Consider the following 18367-nt stretch of genomic DNA (forward strand, 5'->3'; position numbering starts at 1 on the left):
GCCATCTATTCCCATATGGGTGAATCCTCAGAAAAGAATGGAAAGCAGAAGTCCTTAATGGCCTAAATAGAGAAGAAAAGGTGCCAAAAGTTAGATGGTGTGAGTGAAGAAAGTTTTGGCCACTTTGATGTTTTAAGGCAAAAGTGGAATCCTTTCCTGAATATGCAGTGGAAGTATTTCCATCTTAGGTAATTCCAAGCACATTAAAATCCAAGGGTAGTTTGAATCATCCTTTCTTTCTGTTGTTAAATTACCCAGCAATGCGTAAGTATGGATAGAGAATGTCTAGTCACCTAAGAGCTTCTGGTGAGCATGTGGTGAGTATCTGGTTCTATCAACTACAAACACAGGTACAACTAATCAGTAGATCCTTAGCTGTACTGGTGTAATAAGTGAGGTGCTGACAGTTTGAGCCCGAACAACATAAAGTTAACAATTAAAAAATTACATGGGCTTATTTATGTTTATGAGAATACCTCATTGTTCCTTTTACAAAGTACTGACCGCCCTGAACAGAGTCTACAAGAGGAAACGTAATAAAGTCTATATAAAATACAGTAAAGATGTAAAGAGTCAGGCATGCACAGGCTGCATATGCATTGATATAGCACTTATAAAAAGCTTTGGGAATGTGAAACTATTAAAAGACGTTGGAATTTTTGTGTTATGGTTAAATACAAAATGTTTGTTATAAACTGCTGTTTTACGTTGGACTACTTCTTTATAGTGCCCCATCCTGCTCTGAAAATGCAATGGACTTAGAAATGTTGGCTCTTAGAAACAGCCAATATTATGTGAATATACACTGCTACTGAATGAAAACCTCCTAAACTGTTAAACATTCAAAGCATGCTATGTTTCTTAAAAAACAAACAAAAGGATATATGAATATTAACAAATTCTTTACAGACTCAGTCATGTACAGAAACAGTATTAATACAGTAAAAGCTCATGCTCTGTGTTACAGTTCATTTATGCTGTGTTTAATGTACCTTACTTAAGACTTGAAGGTATTGTTGTCTATGAGAGACTTGTATTACTTTGTACAATGTTCTTTTATGTACATCAGACTATGTTAATACGCTGCGTGTGTTTTGCTTGTAACATTATACTATCATTTACATTTTAAAAGTGTATCGCTACAAGAATTGATCATAATAAAGTTAGACATTTTTACAAAAGAAAAAGAAAATCAAACGAAACATAGAAGATGCAGGCAGAAGTGTAGTGGTTAAACACACAAATATTTGAAACTCTCTTTATCGAGTCATCCTGGAAAGCATGTAAATTACAATAGAAAATTAGACATTTTTCAGCAGATTTTCTCTAGCTGAGACAGTGATGCATAGTTCTGTTTTGTTTATTATTATTATGCATATTCACCAAGTATATCACAATAAAGCAGAAAAAATACATTCCTCAACAGAGACCTTGGGTAAGTACAATAAAATAGTACTTGCAATATCTGTAACTGGAAATTGTTTCAGAAAATCCGTATTCACAAATACTTTTAGGTTCATAGGTTCATAGGTAGGTACTAGGTTACGTAAGCCTAGCCAGCAAGGTTCCATGGCTTACGCCACCCAAGAAAGTTATTTTCCTGTGCCACTGTTGAGTAGAGACACAGACGTGATCCCCGGGGTGTATTTCCTATTTCCCATCCACTCATCAAGATTTTTCTTGAAGAGTGCTAATGAAGAACTTTGCTTGACATAGATGGGTAGCTTGTTCCAGAGTATAGGAAGTCTCTGGGACAGGATTCTATCCCTCCAGCATGTCCGGTTAATTGTGGTGACAAGGTTTAGGTCCCTAGAGCGTGTAGCTCAGAGGGATTGGGATTTTTTTAGGTGTAGCATGTCCAACAGCTCTTCCTCTGTAGTTCTCCCTACTTTCAGGTAAAGTGACCTCAGAGAAGTATATTCAGACATTTGTGTGTAACAATTAAACCCCCCTTACAGATGTGAGAGGAAAGCCCCACTGCACTCAGCATTGCTCTGTTGTCTTCACAGATCTGCCCAATTCCATTTTTTTTCTTTTGCAGACTTTGTCTTACCATGGTTCAATTTTGTGATGGTAGAAGCCAGTGTTAAAGTTGGTCAGGTGATAAACTGAACTAATTTGTGAGGTCATTATTAAAGCTATCAAGCCAACAAGTGAACTCCACAAGAAATTAACATGTTTTGTCCATTTCTCATCAGCATACCATAAATGAAAGATGGCTAACTTTCTAGAGTTTTTTTATTTAAGAAAGATTAAGCTCATCTTTACTGGTACAAGAATCAAAGACTACTGCTTTGTGGATACAAATTACTGTTCTCCAGCAGGACTTCATCTTTAACATTATTGCCACATAACAGAAGTACTTCTGCATAAGATGACCTCAAGATCAGACCATCATATTTTTAGATGATATACAGAGTGTCAAAAGATGGATTAAAATATGTCTAGAAATGCTGTACAAATGTAATATTTTTCATCCTCAAAACAAAGGTCACAGTAAACATTTTATACAGGAGTGTAAGTTTTATCAGTACAATGACTCAGACTTATGGACTAAAATTAGCTCTTGTCAATTTTAACAATGCAGTTGGTGGAGCTTTCAAACTAGCAGTAATCCTGCATCAGGAGTGAAGCCTGGTCTGCTTCAGTAAAGGTATCTCCCCCAATCCTATGCAAGGCTTGCTACATGGACTCTCCATTATTAACAGTATGACTGCAGTCTGTTGGGTCCTAACTAAAGCTGGAATTCAGGCACTGGGAAACAGACTCTGTTACACATTATATAGTTTATAAACTGCCCTACCCTGCTATAGCTGCTTGGAAGGGAACACAGATCCTACATATGCATCATTGTTGTAATCAAATATCAGAGTAAGACAATTACTGAATTGTGTAGAGTAATCTAAGTCTAACTGCATGAAACCAGCAAATTACCTGTCCTCAGATAACCTGCATGGTTTCTGGGGAACAGTCCCAGGCTTCCCTCAGTAAAGTGGCAGGAGATGCTGCATTGTTGCTAACTGTGCACATAGATGGGAGTTTCTTGGTATGGAAGAAGGAATAGCTGCTGCACCACTGAATGCTTTGACCATGACCTCAGCCTGTCTGAGAAGGAGACACTTTTGGATGTGCTCTGGACAAACAGACAGCATGTGGAGACGTTGGCTACTGTAATGATAAATGAAGAGCCTTACAGATGGTATTAGTGCCTGAGGTAGGTGAGTACTGTTGACCTTGAAGGAAATATTAGATATATCCAGTGCTGTAAAGAAAACCCAACTAAAGAGAGACTGCAAGTGTGCTGCTTAGTGTAAACCACAATTCCTTTCATTTACAGCACTTTCTTTTATACTGGGTAGCTGCACTTTGCAGCATTTTTAGTTGTTTTAAATTAGAAAAGGCAGCCATTTAAAATAAAAGTGATGTAAGTAGAAGAATTACTAGTCCCAAATGATGTCACAACCTGCAAAGCATACCTAAAATCTACAGACATTGCTCGTAGCAGTGCATCACTGCAAATGTGAAACAGGCTTCTGCTTTCTAAGGAGTTCCAGACATTCAAACATGATCTCTTCAGCTTCTTTGAGTTGCAGCACAACTAGAAAGCTGATGTGACTTAATAGGAAGGAGAAGAGAGAATTATCAAAAAGCAAAACAGTCATCCTGATTTACCTAAACATTGATTAGTAATAAAAACTCCATTAACTTCATGCATTTTGCCCTCACTCCTTAATTCTTCCTGCATTTGTCGTGTTTGTTTACAGTACACAGATTGCCAAGCACTAAGCAGCATTTCCAAGTTTACCACCACTGCTGCCTGCTCCCCACAGATATGTTACACATGCCTCATTTCATAGCACTCATTACATCCTGCTTATTCTGTCTCCTGCACTAGAAGATGCAACTGCATTATGCTAAATTCAAAAGAGCAGCAAATGTTACGTGACAACAACATATCTGCAACTTGTTTAGATCAGCCATTTATTTATAATCAGATCCCCAAGTTATTCAAATTGGAAAATTCAGACCTTAAGAATAAAAAATAAAAAGTTGCTTAAAAGTTCAGCTGAATGACACTTTGGTATACTTTTACTATACCTACCCCAACAAAAACTATTTTGAAAATAGAATATCATATCAACTGCATAGCATTCAGAATGAAGTGCTTATGCTTTGGGATGTATGCCCATAAGCAATCAGATCTACAAACCCGATTTTCTATTAATTCCATTTCTAAGGTGGCGTACCCCCTTAACTGCTACCTGTCTAGTTCTAAAGGTGGAAGGGGAAATGTGGTGCCAGATCTCTTACTAATGGAATTAACAGAAAATACAGTCTACAGAATTTTCTTGCATTAACATGTAACATGAGCACCTCAAATAACTCTAATCTTTTTTCAGGGGTAGATATATTAAATAAGCACCAGTTTTTGAAACTGCTTTTAAGAAGGAGGACAGAGCCCTCAGGACCTCCATACAGGAAGCTGCAGCATCATTAATAATTAACTCCATGGCTAGTGCATCTTGCAGATGAGGAGGTGTCTTCCATTGCAGCAATCTTTGTTTAATTTGTCATTTGCACAAGTGCCAATAATCTGGAGTCACACTGCCCCGTTTTGTTAGTGTGCGTGTGTGTGTCTGTTCATTTTTTGTGTCACTCCATATTGGTCTCTTCATAAATTATCCCATCACTTAATAAAAAACTTGAGCTGCAGTTTTCAACATCATGACAGTTAATAATGACATTATCATGAAATCAGATACAAAAGTGTCACCTGAATCCAGTTAACTTGATAAACCATACCATAATTCTAAATTCTAAGCAGCAATATTAATAAGTGTTGTTACTTATTACATTTTCTTAACCGGGTTAGATCTTGCTTGAGCCCCTCTTGGCAGAAGAGACCTGGAAGAGAATCTGCAGCTATGATTTAAAAAACAGCGCATAGGAAATAGGAATTAACTGTAGAATGTGTAACTTAAAATAATACAGCCTGGATGAAAATGTACCAACACAAAAGCTATAGTACAAGTAATACACTTTTTAAGTGTTTCTGTTATCTTCCAATCAAGGTTTCTATGTGTCTGTAACATTTGTCTCTGGCAATGCATCTAAAGAAAAAGAATCCATGTATTTTTAAATATAAGAGGTCATAAATATAATGAGACATATGGGGAGAGCAGCAGTGGTGAAAATATCAGCCTTTTGTGTGTTAAAAAAGAGCTTGCATACTCCAATCCATAAGATATTAAAACATACAAAAAATAAATCTGCTGAGAATTTCTCTAAGATAGGATGGAGTAACCAATGGAAGCAAAGATGTAAATAAAAGAAACAAATAAGGTGAAGAAACAAGCTGAAGTAGACTTCATTACAAACTTAGGCTGTCCATGAATCTAGCATGTTTGTCTAAAGCACAGTAATAGGCTAAAACAACAACAACAGTTAGATTGTGATACCTTTCTGCATTGTGAGGGTGGCACAGTGGTACAGCAGTTAGCATTGTCACCTCACAGCAAGAGGTTCTCTGGTTCAATTCTTGGCTGGAGTGCTTTTTGTGCAAAGCCTGCATGTCCTCCCTGTGTTCACAAGAGCTTCCTCCAGGTGCTCTGGTTTCCTCCCACATTCCAGAGACATGTGGCTGGAGTGTTTCTCCCCAGGCATCCGCTGAAAATGGACTCTGCCCCAGTCGGTCTTTCCTGGTAAACAAATGTTAAATAAATAAATGACCATCAGTGTCACAGTAGATGGCTAATAGTGGGATGTGGGATATGATGGTGCAAATAATGGTCTTGGTACATGGAATGCTTTGACATACCAGATCCTTCATGTTATTGCTTTGCACATCATGGCCAAAAAACTTTGATGTGTTGTTAAAGCAGGTGAACATACCATGACATACTCAACATACCATAACATACTCTATGCATTCTAAACCCTCCTTTCTGACATTTTTGCTAAAATGGTACTCATAGCTGTTATGCAAAAATGTGCAAATAAAGATGCAAACTACACCAACCTTTGTTATACCATGGTAAATACCAGGGACATGACACATTTGCAGTAGTGTTCGCTGGAGTATCCGGCCAGCAGGAGTAGTTATCATACATGCGACTGCAAATCGGACCTGGAAAATGCAATCAGAAAAATTATTCTGACAGTGGAAATATTAGTCCTAACACAAATACCACTTTGTAATATTTTTTGAGAGAGAACAGTATAAGTAACAAACAATACTTACTGACCACTTTAAATGGGATGCATGTTAAAGTACTAGCAAGATACCATGTAATGCAAATGTGTCAGCAACCAATACTTCAGCCATCTGATAACCTCAACTACACTTCTTTTATTAATAAGCAGTCAGCCAAGAAACATGTGATAATGCTTTGAGTTACCAGCAAGCTGTGCTCAGTCCTGCCAGTAGGCGGGTGCCAATGTCTTTAGGTATCACTAGATCAGAGTCAGGGAATGGCAGAGTGCTGCAATGGATAACAATGTTGCCTCACTGTACAGTGCCTTCTGTGTGGAGTCTGCATGTTCTCCCTGTGTTCATGTGGGTTTCCCCCAGGTGCTCCAGTTTCCTCCCACATTCCAAAGACATGCAGTAGGTGGACTGGGCATTCTAAACTGGCCATAGGTGTGAGTGTGTGTGTGGTATGGAAGAACAGCCACAGCAAGGCTAGCCATCCAGTGGTGTGAACCTTGGCTTTAGAGAATTGTCACTGTTGAAGTGACACGCTAACCCTATGTGCAAAAAAATGGGAAAAGGGGCTGTGGATGGATGGATGGATGGATGGATGGATGGATGGATGGATGGATGGACGGACTTGATCATAGTCAGCACTTTATATCTCTATTTAGTGAGACACATTTCTACTAAGTTTCAATACCTTTGTTTGAAAATGCAAAAGAAATGGGAGTGAATTTTCATATGGATAGACTGAAAATATGCAGACAGCTTTGCCCTTAAAGCTAAGGTACCAAGACTGAGACATTTGAAAGACAACTTTATCAATATGTATACAGCTAAACTACAAAATCACGGTCTCTGCTCATCCAGCAGATGGACACACAAAATGCTAAACTGTTCGACATACTTATTTCCAACAAAATATTTAGCTGGCTGGGGAGACTGCATTGTGTGGTAAAAGGTTCTGGTCATCTGTCTGACAGTTTCCTGAAAGAAAAAAGCAGCCACAAAATTCACATGAAATAGTTTTTATGTGAGGGTTGGGGCTTCATTGCCAAAGCCATGTAGGAAGCAATGACCTGGCACTACTGATTATTATAATCAGCTACTCGGTTGCAACTCTCTTTTTAGGGAAAAAAAACACACTGCTATCACCATCTTGCAGCCCAAATCTAGTAGAATTTTCATTTGAGAACATAAATATATCATTCAATAGAGACACTGTTTCTTAGGACTTATGAAAAAAGAAAGAAAAGAAGAAAATTACTTGAATGACATATTGTTCAAAATATTTAGGTAGTGCATGGAGCATGGTGATTATGGTCCAAAAGTCAGAAAAAGCAAGTCAGTTCAAGTGCAAGAGTGGAGTGAGACCCGACCTTAACAATTGTTAAGCACTCCCTGCTTAAGTTGTTATGGTCTGGTGTCATGCTTGTCAGTAACATTTTCCAGTACTGACCAGCAAATGAGAGTGGCAAAAACAAAATATTTTTTTCTGACTGCTGTCTATTCTGACAACATGTCCATAATTTCCTGTTAAAAAGAAAGCTGCTAAAAATAATAGGATGCGTGTTCACCTTCTTTTTCTGAAGGCTGCAAAGCCTGAAACATAAATGTATGCTATTATTTTAATAATTCAATCCTTAGTAATTTGTCTGAAAACCACAGACCTTATGAGGAACAGACCAAATATATGAGGCAAAAATAAGGACATTATTTGAAAATCTGGACAGTTGAGAGGCATGGAAGGAGAGTGTACATGAAAGGGATTGTGTTACGCTGCCTTCCTGGTAGCGCTTGCTAAGTGTTTTATGGCTCTGGAAGCCAGCAAAACACTTAGCACTTTTTTGCAACTAGTAAATGAAGCAGATAAAGCTCCATGCACTGCAAAGAATTATGATCAGATCTCTGAACATAACCGTTTATTATGTGTTCTAAACACGGATGTCAAGTTTCACCTCTTGAGCTTTGCTCTTGAGGTAAATTTCTTGGCACCCATAGCTCAAGCACTTAATAAGCTGGTTATGATCACTGACTCGCATATAATCCTCTAAGTTTTATACCTATAGTGGTTTCTGAGGTCTTTTTAAGCCTGTCTGTACAACTGTTCATCTTATTTCCAAAACATGAAAACAAAACAAAAGAAATGTACATAAACAACTAAGGTAATGCATGGAGAAAACAAGGCAAGAAACAATAGCATTGTCTTGTTAATAATGATGGCCATCTCCGATATGGGTGAAAAAATGTTCAGGAAGCCAAGGAAAACTAGATTATTTAGCAAGACAAAAATTATATTACAGCAGAGCTTGACATTTAGGAAACTTGGGTTGTGGACCTTGGGATGGATAAAGGCTGCAGGCTTTAAGTCTAGCACTGCTGATGTCAGTATCTGAATGTGTAAAAGAACCAGTGATATGGGGTGTGATTCCCACCATTGGTACCCATAAAAATACAAAGGGCAATTGGCTTTAAGGATATATAGTAAAAGTGCAGTACTGCTTTGGATAATGGCCAGGTCATGCTACCCTGTTTGACAAGATCCACACTGTTCTAATCACTAGCTCGTCAAGATTTTAATCCCATCAGACTAACCATGGTTCGTTCACTGCAGCCTTACCAACAGTAATTGAAGCTTGACCAAAATTACTTTGCATGTGCTTGTGAACGCTACACAAACATATGAGTACATGATTTGGTCAGAACTGACAAAACAAAAGCATGCCTTACTCTTTACTCTTAAAACAAGCGCGCCTTTAAATACTCAGATGGCAGCAATTAGCTTTGAACAGTCACTCTCCAAATGGACAGACACTAAACAGTAGGATAAACCAGTAAAATGTATAAGCCCTTACTAACAAATAAACCATCATTTACAAGTATTTAAAGCCAAATAATTAAATTTGTCACTTGAACAACATAAGTTAAATAATTACACTTTAAAATAAACATGCAAGCAGTAAATGCTGCAAATATACATCATCAATAAAAATTTAAAAATGGCAGAAGATGGCTAAGAAAAAAAACGATTGAATAAAACTAAAATCTGACTGATGCATACCTCCCTTTAATGTTTCTGACTTATTAGATCAAAATGTAATTTCTGAGTCCTTACCAGCAGAGGTTCCAGTTTGTGGAGAAGGACACAAATGCAGTGTTTTTGTGTCTTTAATTACCTTTTGTAACTGCTGCATTATCACTTTGAATAAACAGACAGTATCTATCTATTTATAAGTCATCAAATAAGATTTCCTGAGGATTTAATCCGAATTTAAGATGTCCTTCCTGCTTATGAGGTTGCATGTCCAAAGTTGAAGGGAAAGATTTAGTAAAGCAGAACACAAATAAGCAAATCATATATAAATTAGTCCAGAATCTTTATGCAGAAAATTTTGCTGTGGTGCAAAGATTTGTGAAGTACATTTCCAAGAATCAGATTCAACTACATTCCACCGTAAACGTTTTTCTTTAACATTACACTTTTATTGACAGGGCAAATGCAATGTGAATTCTTTCACTTTTCTCTATTAATCAATTGGTTGTACTTTTTAAATCTAATATAGCTTTAATACTAGTTCAGTTTCCTGCATTTTCCCCTGTCAGAACATTTAACATTCATTTTATTTAGTACTGCCTTCCTCAATCTCCACTTTCAAGAAAGGAGATAAGTGGATATGTTCCAATTATAGAGGAATAACACAAAGAAGCCTTTTTGGGAAAACTGATTAAGGAGAAACAAATGTAGATATAGTCCTGAGTGTGGAACAGTGGATCAACTGTTTTTTTTGCATCAATAGTGGAGATGTTATGGGAATTGCTAGTTCTGTCTACCTGATTTTTGTGGACATGGACTAAAGTATGATGGAAAACATGATAAGAGTAGAAAGTGTCCGGGCCATTGCAATGTGGCATTCATTCTGTGTATTTCAGGAGTAAGAGTTGTGTTTGCATTGTCTGCATTAGGTCCAATAAATTCAAGTTGTGTGTACAACTTGGCCAATGGGTGCATTGTCTCTCTTCTGTTTTGTGAATTTCATGGACAGATTATCTAGGCACAGCTGAAGTTTGGATAGTACCCAGTCTAAGAATGTGAATGATTAATCTATTTTGCTTGCATACAGTGTTATTTTGGCCTCAAATGATTGTGATTTCCAGCTTACAATGGCACAGATCACTGCTGAGTATAAAGCAGCTGGGGTTACAGTCATTATCTCTAGAAAAGAGGTCATGGCTCTGTCCAAGAAGAAAGTGGGTTTCTGTGTTCCAGTGAGTGGGAGCTGTTACGTCAAGTGGAGATAATGGCAGGCAGTAATGCAGGCATTGTACTAGTCTGTGGCGAGGAATGACTTGTACCTTTCAACCACTTAGCACAAGGAATCTTGACAAAGCCAAAATAATAGGGAGATGAATGTCCAAAATCAAGGACACATTTTAAATGCTGCTCCTACAAATTTAGAAAGTTGGCAGAATAACAGGCTTTGCATTAGTATACAATTTCCAAAGGATACAATGTCTGAAACTTAAATGTCTGTCATTATTTAGTGACTTCAAACTTCAATGTTCTGAGGAGTGGTTAAAAAATATTGTTCAAAATCTGGGCAGTTGAGAGGTATGATGGTGATACATGCGCTGAGTCCTAGGATTACTGGTCAGTCTCTGCCCCCCATCTTCACTTATGGTCATGAATTCTGGGTAGAAATTAAAAGGATGAGATCACAGACAGAAGCAACTACAGAAAGAAGTCCCTTTGCGTGGTTGCTGAGCTGACCGTCCACAAAAGCTTCAGGAGATTGGCAGTCCAGAAAGATCTCAGACTAGAGCTACTGCACCATTAGATCAAGGGGTGTCAGGTGAGCCAGCCTGGGTAACAAAAGATTATGCCCCCTGACTACCTCCTTCAGCATATGTACTAGGCACAACCCACTGGGAGGAGGCCTTGGAGCAGACCTAAGACATGCTGGAGAGACTATATCCGAGATCACCTGGAGATTCTCCAGGATGAGATGAGGAATAATGCTGTGGGTAGAGAAGTCTGGTGTGACCTACTCAGCCTGATACCACTACCACCCTTTACAGAGTAAGTGTTTTAGAAAGTTGTTAGATGGTTAACAAATCTATTGACATCTTACAGAAAAAAAAAACTGACAGTAATTGGTTCAGGTTGCATATTCCTTCAAAAGCCAACATGAGTTCATCTGATTAACAAACAAATGGTTTATTACTGATGTACTAATTAACCAACCGTTAGCAGTAACCCAAAAAGAAGCTGTTTCTAGTTGACTATAGCAAATGCCTTTGCTTTGATATAATTCTGAAAAAACTATAAATGAATGATTGCCTAAGTAGTAAGGAGCCTATGTAGTAAGGGGACCTACAGACATTGGATCCTACCCAATTCAGCTTTGTCAAGGGCAGATCATGCCTCTTGAACTTGGTCGACTTTTTTGAAACAGTCACCAAGGCCATTGATGAGGGTAAGGCAGTTCACACAGCCTACCTTGACCTTGCAAAAGCTTTTGACACAATACCCCACTCGGGTATCATAGAAAAGCTCACCAGCTTAAATGTAAACCCATATGTCACAAGATGGGTTGCAAACTGGCTCAAGGACAGAACCCACAGGGTTAGAGTTGCTGGTGCCATGTCAGACTTCAAGCCGGTCACAAGCGGTGTCCCACAGGGCTCAGTCCTGGGCCCCCTCTTGTTCGGCATCTACTTTTCAGAAGTGCAGGCAAACATAGGAGGATTGTGGCTGACAAAGTTTGCAGATGACTGCAAACTGGGCGCCATAGCTGAAAATCCATCAGACACAGATATCCTTCAGAGAGGTCTCATAGAAATGGATAACTGGTGCCAGAGCCATGGCCTTAAGCTAAATGCCAAAAATGTATAGTCATACCCTTTGGTAAAAACAAGGTAACCCCAAGTTACCACATAGGTGGCAATCCATTAAGCACAGAAGAGGTTATCAGGGACCTGGGGACCCAAGTTGACAGTAACCTTTCTTTTGACACTCACATTGCCAAAGTGGTTAGGAGGACCTTCTACATTGCCCACCTGATTATGAAGGGATTCACATCCAGATCAAGGGAGGTCATTGTTTCCCTGTACTCTTCACTTATCAGACCAATGATTGAGTACAATGCCCCATTCGGAATGTATCTTACCCGACACCTGCAGCAATTGGAAAGACCCCAAAAGTTCCTCACCAAAAGGATAAAGGGGCTCAAAATATGCCATATGCTGCCTGACTGAAGAAACTCCAGCTCTATTCAGTCGCATACCGTCTGCTCAGAGGTGACCTGTGCCTGACATACAAGGCCATGTCCAACCCGGAATTAATGGACATGCTCCACCTCAAAAATCCAAATCCACCAGAGCCACAAGAGCAAGAGACTTAAACCTCAACACGGATATAAATAGGACGTGCTGGAGGGACAGATTCATCACCCAGAGACTCCCTATGCTGTGGAACAGAATCCCGGTCCATGTGAGACAGAGCACCTCGCTGGCTCTGTTCAAGAGGAATCTTGACCAGTGGATGGGAGATCGTAGGTTTACCCCGGGGATCATCTCTGTATCACTGCTGGACAGAGGCACGGCAAACTAATGGGTATAGTATTCTTCAACCTAAGGGGTGGTGAAAGCCACACAACTCTGGCTAGGCTTATAAATGCCCTAGGGCAGATAGCCTAGTATGAACCTATGAACCTAAGTGATGGTTTAATAAAGATGTTTCTTGTTTTAAAAAAGGCAGGAATTTAATAATTTATGTAATATTGCTTTGGTTATAATGTTTGTCATGTTAATATAGTTTGATTATTTTTATATGAATGTACATTTGTCTATGTCACAAGTGATAATTTAATAAATGTGCTTGAAAAAAAAGACAGGAAAAAAAATGAATCATTTTCAAAAAGTAGACTTTAAGGTTCTTCAGCATGTTTTTTACAACTCTGTGCTGCCTGTCAAATTTTAAGCATGAACTCCTGCTGGTGTGAGATTGCACTTTGATAGTATATTAACAAGGCACTAAAACATTCATCAAATGGTCTTCATACCTCTAGATTCCACAAGAGACGCAAGGCTGATTTTTAAGAGCAAAGTTTTGTATTCATTTTTTTTTTCAAATTTTAATGTCATGTAAAACAGTCTCAAAATGATTTTGTCTACTTATGTTCTTCAGAAACTGGTACTGCATACTTAAGAATAATCATTAATATTTTCTTCATGTGACAGAGTGGTGTCAAAAGAAAGAATTGCTCAGCTCAGTATGATGAACAACTAGAAAAGTACTTATTAAGAATTTAAAGGGAATATAGTTTAGTTTGGGATATAAAACTTATCAGGCATTCTTTACTCCTTGAGTAACATTTAGAAAAATGACTGTGATGTATGTGGATGTCCTGAAAAGTTAAGAATCAGTGGGTGAAAGTGGAGAAAGCGAGACAGTTATAGCCAGCATGACTTGTATGTAGTAAATATAAAAACAACAAATATTAGATGACTATTTCCAAAACAAATTATTTGTCCAAATTAAACAGTTCATATATGTAGATTCTGATTGCAGACATCCATTTTCTTACCCTTTAGATAAAGCTAGGGTTCTTATTTATCTAACAGCACATTTTTGTGCTACCCAGCAGAATAATTGTCTTATATTTATCCATGCATGCATGTCTTTCATTACTTGTTATACTTGTATCTATTCAAGAAGGTTGCTCCAGTCACCCACCACCCTCTCCATGAAAAAGAAAAATTTAGTGCAGCTCTTTCTAACCTTATGTTTTCAGATTGTGGCATATTTAATGTTGCAGTTTGTATAGGAATGAGTCATAGCTGCTTATAAATACATTTGTATCATACATGCATCAGACCTACTAAAAATCACTCAGCAGAAACTTTTATAAACTATTTAACCATTTAATGAACAATCCTTTAATATTCACAAAATGTACATTTTTCAAGTTAAATACCAAATTCTTTTTCTACCATCACATCCAAACCTCTTATAAACTAAAGTCACTAATTCACTCCATTGCTAGGTACATTCATGAAAATAAACTTATTTTTACTTCTATCCACATCTCTTCTTTACCTACACAACTCACTCTACAATTGCTAATTTTTCCGTCAACATGATTAATCTCATATAAAAGTAATGTTTTAATTTCTAGCTCCATTATTCTATAAACATTCTTCCCATTACATGCTTATTTCATAACACAAGCTTGAAACTATAATCACTACTGTTATGACCTGGGGTACAGTCTCATGAAATGCACTGCTGTCATCAACCTGTATGTGACCGATGGACTAGTATGAATATAGACTGTTGCCCTGGGTTATGATAAACACCTCTGATATACTAAAATAAGCTTTACACTGAACAATTACCCTAGGACTTTACCTACCTTGCTCTTGGCTCATTGTCTTCCACTACTAACTTGCCAGTAGTAATTGAACTTGGCCAAGATAATTTTGTATACACTGTACACAATGTTTTCCAGGAGGGGCTAATGATATTTTTCTAGTACTAGCATCTATTTCCCATTTTTATGGCAATGGGCTGCTACCAGCTTGAACAATCAAAAATGTATTTACTGTAGATATGAGCAATCCATAATGTATTCATTTGGTAGCTATTGCTAAAGCAGTCACTTTTTGAAAGATGGAGGGTAGCAGAAAATAATTCAAGTCTACACATGCATACTTTTACATGCTATTATATTATAGCAATAACCCACGCCTGGGTGTGGGTAATGCTGGATTTACCCACGGTTGGTGTGATTTGGTCACGAGGGCAAAGCCCGAGTGGCAAACAAAGCTAACCATGGGTAAATCCAGCATTACCCACACCCAGAAGTGGGTTATTGCTATTATACAATGACATTATTTAAGAAAAAAAATAATTACTTTTCTTAAATAATGGCATTGTATAATGTCTCCTTGCTGCCCTTCTGCAGTTGTCTGGTATTCTGCGGCAGTTCTGATGTACTGCGCATGCGCATGCCTACGCAGTACATCAGAGCTGTGAGCAAAAGCAACGGAGAAAGCAAGATCTCCGTTGCTTTTTTAAAACTGTTTTGCTATGTTAAATGAGTTTAACATAGCGAGACAGCTTTAAAAAAAGCAACGGAGAATATATGTTGCTTTTTAAAAGCTGTCTCGCTATGTTAAACCCATTTAACATAGCGAGACAGTTTTGAAAAAAGCAACGGAGAAAGCAAGATCTAACTGTTTTGCTATGTTAAATGAGTTTAACATAGCGAGACAGCTTTAAAAAAGCAACAGAGAATATCCGTTGCTTTTTTAAAGCTGTCTGGCTATGTTAAACCCATTTAATATAGCGAGACAGTTTTGAAAAAAGCAACAGAGAAAACAAGATCTCCGTTGCTTTTTAAATACTGTTTTGCTATGTTAAATGAGTTTAACATAGCGAGACAGTGTGAAGCAATGGAGACCTTGTGTTCTCCGTTGCTGTAGAAAAAAGAGTTATAGTAATGGAAAAAGTTCGGGTGACCAGACCTTTTTCCATTATTATAATTCTGATTTACAACGTGCACGCTGACAAATCAGCGTGCACGTTTTTCAATATTAATTGGGGGTCGTTGTATAATAATAAATACATCATACTATTGTATGTTAACATATCCAGACAGCTTTAAAAAAGCAACAGATATTCTCTGTATTCTGCTGGAGCTTATCTCCCCGGGCCTCCGCTGAAAATGGACTTGGTTCCAGTCGGACTTACCCAGTCGACAAATGTAAAATAAATAAATAAATAAATATAGAGAAAACAATTTTTTTTTGCATAAATAAATAAATATGTTGTTATATTAATAAATACATCAACAGTAACAGCAGCTAATGTTGACTAATGACATTCTTTACTTAAAAAAAAAAAAAATTACAGCTAGTCAAGTACTTTCATAATTAAATATACATGCAGATACATTATTGTACATAGGAGTACAAGCAAACAAGAGGCCCAAAGAGATGTATGGCAATTAGAAATAAAAAAAACACTATCTATAAGCAATTTCTTCTGCTGCTACTAGCTAAATATTTACTGCAATTTACCTCTCTCTTTGACTTTTCAGAGTATTGGAACACTCAGAGGCAATGAATTCCTGACATGAGTTCTCAGTCCAAAAACTCCACTGCATTCTACAGAGGTAAGTTGAAGACTTACTGAACTCTCAGTGCCCGTTTCATAATTTCTCATTTGATTTACATTTCAGCTCTAAGTGTCATATTTACACAGTCCCTCAGCCCTATAGGAAGTTGCGGTTCATTTCTGGTAACAAGCTTTAAAAGGAAGTAGCAGGCTTAACAAGTTCTGATTCATGCGTCTGTTTGGAATCAGTTCCAAACCTCTAATACTGTTTAAAATAAATACACAAATAAATAACAAACGGAATTATTCTTATACAGGTTTTCACATCTTATATGTTACATGTTTTACTGGACATAATTACATGCTTTTGTCCTCTGCTCTAGTAGTTAGAGCACAGGACTAAAGCTTTGACTTGTTAATGAGCTGCTTCTTGTACCAAGTGCAAGGTTTGATTCTGAACTTGGGTTACTGGCTAAGCTTAAAATGGTGCTTCAGGGCAGTTAGCCTAGTATTCACATATGAACCTATTATTTATGTGAACCTATGAACCACTGTATAGCGCTTACATTTTTCCTGAAAAAATAATATATTTTAGGTTTTTAGCCACCCCTGCAACTACTTTCCTCTGGTAAACTCATGAAGCATAACTGTTAGGTAACTGTTAGACCAGGTCAGGATTACCATTTCCAACAATTACTTCAACACTTTATTATGTATCATCCATTTTCACACAAAATGCACAACTTAACATAGGTTTCCTAAACTATGGTGGCATAAACAATAAATTAAACAACATACTTATATGGATACTACAAAATAATCTAGTCAGTACTGCTGTCTGTAAAACCTTGCTAAAATATCAACAGATAATATCCATTCACACTCTCTCAGCTATAACCTTATACATTTTGACCATCTAGGTGCAAAAAATGGGAGGAGGAGGATGTACGGTTTTAACTAAATAACTCACAGACTATAGTATATTCTCCTACAACGAAAGGATTTGACCAAAATGCTTCATAAATGATCTCTAGCTGCCTAGAAAGGAAGATGTAATGTAGCATTTGTCTATTATGACTCACCTGTCTCCCAGTCCTTAACACCCTATCTACAACTGTTATGAACAAAAACAAAAAGAATACACTCGTCATAGATGTAATGCCCCACCACTGGCTCAGTAATCAAGGAGCCTCAATCCTCACCACTGGCAACAGTAGGGGACATACATTGGAAAGATGACAGGTACACACACAGTATTTCCAGATGCAGCTCTCTGCATCAAGTGCAATTTCCCTTAAGAGCATACAGAGATGACAGTCAGTCCGGGGCTGGTTTCTCCAGATCCCCAATAAGACTCCCCACTGGCACAGCTATAGAGTTGAGATTTCAGCTGAGTGGCCATGCCAAGACCTCCAACACTCTCCCTGTCCAACCACTGCTTTGTGTCCCTGCCCAAGTAGTTGATACACACAATCTCTGAAGTTTGATTTACACACACACACACACACACACACACACACACACACACACACACACACACACACACACACACACACACACACCTGGGAAAGGCTGTCACAGGTTTACTAGCTATGCCCCCTTCTGCCCAGACGATAAGGTAGTTATTACTGCCACCAGCCACCTCTTTATCAGCTAATTTAAGGTCCTTAACAAAGGGTGTCCAATCTTACTGTGTAATATTACTATCACTACAAATGGTAGTTTGATCAGGAGCATGGCTATTAGGAGAAGCCCTTACAGTGTCAACAAACAAATATGCAGACACTTCCAGAACTTAAACATCTCTAAACAGATCATCCACAATGAAAGATTAAAATATATTTAATACTAAATAATAAAAGAACAAGAAAATACTCAGTATATAATTACAGTAATTTCAGAGTTCAAAATCCCAGGAAATATTTAAAACAACATTGCAGAACAGTCTCAAATAAATAAAGAAAAACATCTAAAGTAAGCTTTGCTATACTCCTGATTATATCTAAAAGAATTATACTGTACCCTAGTATACTTAATTAGAGCAGCAAGGCAGA

General features: G+C 37.7%; 1 protein-coding gene across 4 annotated transcripts in view; it reads right to left on the minus strand.

Annotated features, from left to right (window-relative positions):
• The window catches only part of GCGR (glucagon receptor), a 1613162-nt gene that overhangs the window by 570135 nt on the left and 1024660 nt on the right, over nucleotides 1-18367 (minus strand). For all 4 annotated transcript variants that reach the window (XM_044068203.1, XM_044068202.1, XM_044068204.1 and 1 more), the window contains exon 4: nucleotides 6020-6127. In XM_044068203.1, the coding sequence (XP_043924138.1) occupies nucleotides 6020-6127 (108 nt within the window). The remainder of the gene's footprint in view (nucleotides 1-6019; nucleotides 6128-18367) is intronic.

This window comes from Protopterus annectens, chromosome 4.part0 (genome assembly GCF_019279795.1).
Source record: "Protopterus annectens isolate FY-2018-M chromosome 4.part0, PAN1.0, whole genome shotgun sequence".
Classification (NCBI taxonomy): Eukaryota; Metazoa; Chordata; order Ceratodontiformes; family Protopteridae; genus Protopterus; species Protopterus annectens.